General features: G+C 39.1%; 1 protein-coding gene across 1 annotated transcript; it reads left to right on the top strand.

The window, feature by feature from the left end:
- The first annotated feature begins 4,016 nt into the window (after window positions 1-4,016).
- On the top strand, window positions 4,017-5,814 carry hrh1 (histamine receptor H1). The gene has a single exon (XM_005724663.1). The coding sequence runs from the start codon at window positions 4,032-4,034 to the stop codon at window positions 5,682-5,684; it is 1,653 nt and encodes a 550-aa protein (XP_005724720.1). The 5' UTR covers window positions 4,017-4,031; the 3' UTR covers window positions 5,685-5,814.
- The last annotated feature ends 3,585 nt before the right edge of the window (window positions 5,815-9,399 follow it).

Raw genomic sequence — 9,399 nt, 5'->3', positions numbered from 1 at the left:
AAAATGATGATTTTTGATCAGTCAGTTGTGGCATGTGCAGGGTGCTTTGCTGTGGTCTGACGGGGGAGCAGCATCAGAGCAGCCTGATTAGGAAGACTGCTCCATGAATCTGGCTTCAAACTTCAAACTGAAGTTGTGGAGAGGATAAATTGTTATTCATCAAAATCCTGACCACCCTCTGCATCATTTACTGGACAGTCAGCAGAAAACCTTCTCTAGCAGGCTGATTCAGCTCCAGTTCCACAAGGACAGATACAGGAAATGTTTCATACCACATCAGCCTCCATTATATATCTGTCTCGCAGACAGGTATCTGCAGGATAATATTATGATTATCGTCATTTTGTGCAGTAGATATTATTTGTCATCATTTCAACTGCTGTAATAAAAATTGACCTAAATATGGTCTATGTAAAGTATTTCTCCTGGTATTATCTTCTCATCTACTGCACAAAATTAGCTCTGATGACTCAAGTTGCCTACAAGTAGTCTCACTGCTTGTGCAACCCCCCACCACACACACATGTACTTAATAATACTAATACAACCCACACCAAATCACTAATACAATTTTACAATTACATTTAAACTTTTAAGTGTCTTCACTGGATCGTCTGACACGCAACCCGAGTTCAAGAGTTCAGGACACCCGCTTTTTCTCACAAATTTCCATTCTTGGCACACAGATCACGCAGTTTCGTCATTTCCTTTTCTGTTTTGTGATTGGAGGAATTTCTGACGTTATCATTGCCTCTTACGAGCGGTCTCTCATCCCTGCTGGTGATCCTTACTGATGTCCCATCATCTCTCCATTATGCTGAATGTTAATCATATGCACAATTGTAGCTTAAATGAGTGTTAGAAATGTAAAGACAAACAGGTGTTTCCGCACTCTGTCTGAAAACCGTATTGTTTAGCATCCAGCGTCTTTTTAAAATCTCTTATCTCCAGATTTCGTGGTATAGCTCAATGGAAGTTGCTCACTGCGTCTTGTACAGTGAATCATGCACTGATTCATGCCGCTGCAAATTAAAGTGCGCCAGCTCATCCCGTTCAAGCAACAGGATATTTTTTATTGCAGGAGTAGGCTCTCCGCTGGAATATTATAGAAACTCCAAAGTTCATCAGAGGGAGAGAGAAAGAGAAAGAGAGCGCTGAGGAGAGAGTGGGGGGAAGGAAGCAGGCGTTTTTCTTCGCAATCCCAACCTCTGCCCCTACAATCCTTTCCTGATTTTCACCGGGAATACACGCTGGAATACGAGGAATTTCTTTCAGATGCACCTCTACATCAATGGCAAGTATGAAACTGTCTACTTTCTCTCGCACTTAAGCCTAACTTATTTTTTTAAACCGTTTAACTTTTTACTTGTTTTAAGGCAACCGAGAAAAGCATTTTGTAGCACGACTATTCTTAGAAACTATACATGTTTGAGGCGGTGCTGTAAACCTAAACGTTTCCTGCGGCTCAACAGGTGGTTCTTTGACGCCGACTTGTAGTATTATATACGAGAGCCATTTTTCAGTTTAATAGACGGGCTTCATTAGGTCTCACGGTTCATCGGTGTTATTATGAGATTAGACAGATAATCATATTGTGCAATTAGTACCGGATAAATCATCCTTTCCTTTTTTCTGTGACAAGAAGTGCGTTGCTCAAATGCAGAAAACGCGCAACAGGTTTATTTATGCCTCCTGTGAATTTCGTCAGCAACGAAGGTCCTAAATATTTGTGTTGTGGGGGCAGTTGTTGTATAAACAGGGGCTGTATACAGAGAGACGTGATTTGCAGTTATAGATAATGAGTCAGACTCAGGCAGAGATAATAAAAAAAAAGCTTGCGAAATCATTCAAGTCACTCGAATGTATTCAATTAAATCACGTAACAAGAAGCTCACAATATGTCGGATAAGCTGTAAATGCAGTTATATGTATGCTCGCTTTTCCCCATTTTTCTGTATATCTAGCAATTGGCCAGTGCGTTTTCTTGGTAATTTCTGTCTTAAAACTGCTTTTTCTCCTCTTGAGATATTACCCTGTCTGTGTCTGCACTTGAGGAAATCATGTATAGACCTACCCTGAAGGCATAACACTTTAATTAAATCCACTTTATCCACCCAGCACCCACACCAAAGCTCCACAGTTCATTTATTTGGAATCTAGATTTCTATTTTTTGTCATAATAATTGTTCCAGTGTTGACTCATTTTAATATCAAATCATCAGTATGAGTCAATTTTCAGTGGACAACATCACTAAAACTTTCCAGCCCCGACTACTGTTATTTAACCAATAAGATAAGTAGCCCACTAAAGTTTTTTTTTATGTGTTTCTCCTGAGTGTGAGTCATCTTTGAGACACATACACAGATAAATTCCAGCACTGAAAGAGGAAGACCACAGAGAAAGAGTGAAAGAGGATATAATGAGGGTTGGTGTGACAGAGGAGGGATGTTAAGGATAGGATGAGGTGGAGGCTGATGACCCCTGAAGGACCAGCCGAAAGAAGGAAAAGATTAATATGTAGCTTTTGTTTTGTTTCCCCTGTACAGTACAATTTGATTTAAGTGAAATTACATGATGATATTGCCAAAATTACACAGATTAAATCATTTATTAGCACGGGAGTGCAGGGACCACTGAAAAATGCAAAATGACATCTTTTATTTCACACATTAATCACAGAAAGACAAACAGAAATGTCACCTGCATCCATAGCAACAGGTTTATTTCAGTCTACTTTCTTAAAAATCAATATCCCAAACAGTTCAGATAAGTGCTTTTCCAGTACCATATTGATATGCTTTAATAAGTCATGCTGTGCTTTTCACATTCAAACATAGTATCAAGTGTAGTGTTGAATAGGCTTTTATCAATCCAAAGGTTCCATCATACAGCGCTGGCAGCATATTCATGGCTCCTTTCCGCCTATGACACAGTTTGTCTACTGTGTTGTTGAAGGGATTCGCCGCCCTCCCCTTGCGTAAGTGTGAAAGAAAGCCAGCTGGACAGTGAAAGAGATGGAATAAGGGAGGTTTTAGACTAATAATAATTCAAACCCAAACTGCAAAGGTGGAAAGATTACAGGAAACGTTTATCTGTGTATTGAAATATTGCATCATCGCTGTATCTTCTTCACCTTATCTTTCTTCGGGCGGTTTTCTCAAGCTTTCCTGTGGTCATGTTTCAGCCATGTTCTTTGAATAATGATTTGTGTTTTTATTTTCAAGAGTAAAAGTGTTTAAAAACTCACAGTTAGCTTTCAAATGTCTTGTAGCTCTCTTCACGACTACACAGACACAGGTTGGTTCTTTGAAAGGGGCGTTTATTACTTGGACTTTCTCTTCTCCTTAGTTACACCATCACCAATACGCCGTGAGAACTGGTTATATGAGTGAACAGTGCAAACACATTAGCAACTTTCCAGTACACATATTTAGTTCAAAAGTTAAACATAGACATTTTTAAAAAATGACAAAAACCTCGTTGACCGCTTGTCCTGAAAAGAGGTCTTTAAGTCTTTGTGTTGCTTTGCTTTCAATAAACCTTTAGCTTAGCAGCGCTTCATGAGAGACATCTGCTCACCTGCAGTCCATGAAAAGTCTTGTATACTCTCGCTAAGGTTGTTCTCGTGCAACATTAGTTCTTACACATTTCAAGTGAAGACATTTTTTAACCCTGAGTTATATTCATGAAATTATGTAATCCATTATAAATCAATCATCCACATCATGAACTCTATACAGAACGTTGTTTAACAGCATTTACATGTCTAATCTTGCCATTTTTTGTGTTTTCCAGATGCTGTTACTTGGGGTTTACAACAAAATGGACCGTAGACTGTGGATAAACTGACCAGGGCTAGTGAAGGAATACACATTTTCCAGAGTGAAAGTCAACTTGTCATTATCCATTGAGTGTAAACACACTGATTAAAACCTGCCGTTCCACACATGCCATGCTGTTTAGTTAAACAAGCACTGGATGAAAGCTTTCCAAAATGTGACAGGATCTAGAGGTGTCCATCTCACCTAACATGATGGAATCTAGTCTGTCACCTTCAGCAGACCCTCTACACCACAATGCCAGCAGCTATGTAAACTTCAGCAACAACAGCTGGAGTGGACTCCGTGATGGTGACTCATTGAGGAACAATCAAACCCTGACCTTCCATGATCGCATCAACAGCGCCCTGCTGGGAGTTTTTCTAGGATTTCTTTCCCTTCTCACGATCATAATGAACATGCTCGTACTGTATGCTGTGAAGAAAGAGAAGAGCCTCCACACTGTAGGGAACCTCTATATTGTTAGCCTCTCTGTGGCGGATCTCATTGTAGGGACCACGGTCATGCCTTTGAACTTGGTATATTTGCTGGAGGATGAATGGAAGCTGGGGCGGGCTGTCTGCCAGTTTTGGCTGATTATGGACTACGTGGCAAGCACAGCCTCAATTTTCAGCTTATTTATCCTCTGTTTGGATCGGTACCGCTCAGTGAGACAGCCGCTTAAGTACCTAAAATATCGAACACGGGGAAAAGCCAGTGTGATGATTTCTGGAGCCTGGCTGCTGTCCATGATGTGGATTATTCCTATTTTAGGATGGAGGTCTTTCACACACGTGGACCTCAAACCTGAAGAGGAAAATAAGTGTGACACAGATTTCCGTTTTGTCACGTGGTTTAAGGTCATTACCGCAGTCTTCAACTTCTACGTACCCTCTGTTTTGATGTTGTGGTTTTACACATATATCTATTTGGCAGTAAGACAACATCTACGGGACAGAGAGAGAATCATTCATCCAACTGATTCATTTGGAGAAAACGACAATGGACAAAATCCTCAAACCCCTGTGAAAAATGACTCCAAGTCACCTAAGAGGGAAAGTGAGGTTTTAATGAAAGGATCCAAAACAGAAAAACTGCTAGACCAGAATACTCTCGAACAGACAGATCCCCTTGAAGACGCTGATAAAAACAGTAAAACTGCTCTATCGAGAGCACACAGAAAAATTGGTGTAAAGTGCCAGCAGACGTCATTGCTTGCCATGACAACAAAAGGTCTCAGAATGGCACGAAAGACTAAAAGGTGCTCTTTGTCTCCTGAGGAGAAGCAACCAGACTGCGAGGTTCCCCAGAGCCAGCCATCGGCACCACAGGACGTGATTTGCTCAGGTGGAAATAATGAGAACAAACTTCAAGCGTCTTTAAACGAATGCCATGTGACAGTGCCAAACCCAGTGAGCGGAGTCTGCGATACCAACAAGGTATCAGACGTGCAGAGATACACATCTGTGCTCAGCAACAACTACGACCCCAGCCAAGCTCTACCTTGGGCCGAGGAAGGAGTAGAAGATGCCAAATTAGACGCGGATAATGAAATTACTCTGAGACAGGCGTGGCAAAAGTTCATTGACCAATCACGCCATCGCATCCACAGTCTGAGGATCCACAAAGAGCACAAAGCAGCCAAGCAGCTGGGCTTCATAATTGCTGCTTTCTTATTGTGTTGGATACCATACTTCATAGCTTTCATGGTCATGGCCTTCTGTAGAGAGTGCGTCCACCATGACCTGCACATGTTCACCATATGGCTGGGTTACATCAACTCTACTCTAAACCCTTTTATATACCCGCTCTGCAATGGAAACTTTAAACGGGTCTTTAAAAATATTCTTAACATTCCTTTGTGACTGTAAATGAGCAGAACACAATCGCAGGCGTCTAAATGTTGAGACAACAGCAGAATTAGCAAAAAGAAAAAATGTCTCATCAAGCGTTGACCAAAAAAGTGTGCTATTCCTTTTATGTTCCGCATTTTATTTTTATAAACACCAATTCTTTGGACTCAAGACTCAAGCTGAGGATAATATGTCAGTTTAATGTTATTTATTTTGTTTATGTTACACTAATTATAATAGTAATTATAATAATAATAATAGACTGTGTCACAGAAGAATTTGAGCTTAAAGTTTTGCTAAAAACTATGTAAAAATTGTATTTTGAAATTTTAATTGATTTTCTGTGCTAGGAATATACCATAAGACACATAATGTGAAATATGATTAATATTGTTTAAAAAAAAGAACAAGGAGAAGATTTTCTTTGAAAATGACAACCACATTGTGAGTCATTCTCCTTCTTATTATTTAAACAGAGTACGAGACTTTAGATGCATCTTGGTGCTTGGTACTAGTGATCGAGGAAGGGCTGAATTATGACACCTACTGTCTTTATTTTTTATGTTTTTTTAATTAAGAATGGCAACTCTAAACAAGCACATTCAGTCACCTACACTCCCTTAAAGAAAACCTCTGATCTTGTTCTACCTGTTCGTGCTTTGACATCTATTTCCTGCCATTAAGTCTAATAGGTTAATATATTGAATTGAAAGCCTTTATTATCATTATACATAGTATAATGAAATTGGAAATATATGAGCAAAAACCTGATTATGAAGACAAAACTACTACCAGAACAAACTATTTGTCACAGTCACAGTCTTCTTTCAAACTGTAGAAAGGTTTTGTTTCTCTCCTTGATGGGAATAAGTTGCTTATCTGTTATAAGGTGTAGCACGTCGCTACACGTCATTAGCCAAAGAGTGTCGAAAATGATTCAAAAATGCTGCAGCACACTATAAATCTGAGACTTCTTTAATGGATTTGTGTCAGTATTTTGTAACAAACGCATTCAAGTGCATCCAGGCTATACACAGAGCTTCATGGTGCAACTCTTTCTCCCAGTAACTCCCGTGTTAGCTATGCTAGCAGCTTCCTTGTAAAAAGAAAATAAGGATAAATGGAATTAAGGACATTTCCTTACACTGTTACTTTTTGCACAGTGTCACTTCAGCTTTTATGGGGGGCAGGGACAAAGAACTGAATTTCATATTTTAATATGTGAATCATAGTGTCTGAAATAATGTTGTAATGAGCGTGGCAATGTTGTGAGTCACTGTGCAGTCAAATCAAACAAATCAGAGGAGGCTGAAATTGAGCTGGAAGAGGTGATGATGGGAAGATGGATGTGTGTGACTGCACAGAGTACACTTCTCATTAAAAACAAGACAAAGGGGAAGAAAATTTCATTTTATATGCTGTTTCTCTGTTGCTTGAAAAGGTTCTGCAAAGAGCTTCCCCTGAGGTAACTCTTTGTAATGAATATTATGTCCCACTGAATGTTTTGCTGTTTGTGTGTGTGTGTTTTTTGTTGTTTTTTTTTAAAGTAGTTTGGATACTTTTATGTCAAAGTGAAGTTGCTGCCTATGCGCTTTTAATGCTGGGTGTCTCATGTTGAGGGCAAAGTTTTTGAATAATGCTTATAATGATCACCAGAGTATGATTAAAACCTGTGGGTGTGTTCTGGTTTATATTCTGTTTTTTGTTATCGGTGTCTTGTAAGCCTATTTAGGCTGGCATATTATTTCATGCATGATACAGTAATGAAATAAAATTGAAGTCAATCTGAAAGAAAAAAAATTGATGACATTTAATGTCCTGTTTATGATGTACACCTAAAACTAAAAATAAAACGTTCTAATGTTCTAGTCCTTCGAGCCTCACGTCATTAACACTATTAACTTCAAACTGTTTTTCTAATTTTATTTTGTCATTAGTTTGAGGTGCTGACTTTGGCAAGAACATTTATGTGAAATGCTGAACACATGACCTAATTAACCTGGGACAAAACCCAATGCCCATGCTGCAGCAAGATTCCATCAAATGTACCCATTGGTCACTTTATTAAGTACACCTGTTCAACTACAGCTTTTCAAACCAATGATCTGAATGGGGAAGAAAGGTTATTTAAGTGACCTTCAATGCGGCATGGTTGTTGGTGACAGACAAGCTGAGTGTTTCAGAAACTGTTGATCTGCTGAGAGTTTCCCACACAGCCATCTCTAGGGCTTACAGAGAACGGTTCGAAAAAGAGAAAATATCCAGCAAAAGGCAGTTCTCTGGAAGAAAATGCCAGGTTGTTTTCACAGATCGGGGTGAATAGCCAGACTGCAGCAGTAACTTAGACAATCATTTGTTACAACCAAGGTATGCAGAAAGGCATCTCTGATTGTACGACGATGTTGAATCTTGAAGCAGATGGGCTACAGCAGTAAAAGACCACAACAGGCGCCAGTGCTTCCAGCTAAGAACAGGAAACTGAGCTACAGTTCACAAAGGTTCATCTATAATGGACAAGCAGAGACTGGAAAAACACTGGCTACTCTGCTGAGTCTCAGTTTCTCCTGCAATGTTGAGATAGTTTACCTAATTTTGCCTAAACAAGATGATAGATAGAGCCATCCTGCCTTGTATGAGTGATTCAACCTGCTGGTGATGTAATGATGAAGGGATATTTTTTTGGCACAGTTTAGGTCCTGTAGTACCAAGTGAAGATCATTTAAATGAGCACTGTGTAAATGCCACAGCCTACCCGAGTAATGTTGCTGACCACGTCCATCCCTATATGACCACAGTGTAGCCATCTTCTTTTTAAGCCATATTGGGTAATTTTAGCATTTTTTTTAGCAAATTATGATGCACATATACTGTCAATTAATACATTCATATTTTCTCCTGTGCAAAATGGAGAAATAGCTCTAGAAAAAAAAAGACAAGAACTCTATTTCTCATAATATAGTGCCACTTAATTTTCTTTGTGGCAGTTTCAATAATATTCACCAAAATCTGCAAAGCTTGTGACTTACCAGCATAAGTATTTCATTTAACTTTTCAGTGTGCTGAAACTGTTATATTTCCTCTCTTGTATGGGACGTATAACAAGGACATTTTCAACAATATGCCAATGTCCCTCATCCCCTCTCTCTTAATAACCCGGCACGGGCATCATTCATGAGTTTCTATGGCGTGTTTCTCAGGTTACTTGTACTAAAATAAGAACTGTTTTTCATTTAATCTGTAATCTTTAAACTGGAATGGACTCCATGGTACAGATCTGAAAATCTCAATTCAGTTTTACCTCATAGTTTACTGTAATAAACCAGTTTGTGTTGAAGGTCTGAATCAGAAAAACATACACATGCTTTCATCAAAAATTGAAACCTGGAGCGGTCTTATCCAAGCGAGAAAAGTCTGAACAAAAAAAAAAGAAATTCAATTATTAATACTAAGACATATATCTCACCTTACAATAATTAAACCATGAGCTGTTGAAAGGGGGGGAATCAGCCTGCATGAGTAGGAGCAGTTTTATATCAGTCAAGCTTTTTTTTAAAGATTAGATAAGAGCAACACAACTCGACACAGTCTGCATCTGCATGAGCATCATTGTGAGATGTTTCCTTGTTTCATTAAACCAGTTAACACAGCTCACACAATGTCCCTGAACTTACCCCGTTGAAGATTTCCACTGTAAACATGTACTCCATCTAACAAACGGAGTACTTTC

This window comes from Pundamilia nyererei, unplaced genomic scaffold (genome assembly GCF_000239375.1).
Source record: "Pundamilia nyererei isolate P.nyererei 1_Seehausen unplaced genomic scaffold, PunNye1.0 scaffold00012, whole genome shotgun sequence".
Taxonomy (NCBI): Eukaryota; Metazoa; Chordata; class Actinopteri; order Cichliformes; family Cichlidae; genus Pundamilia; species Pundamilia nyererei.
Note: the sequence above shows the minus strand (reverse complement) of the source record. Positions and strands in the feature narration are given on the sequence as shown.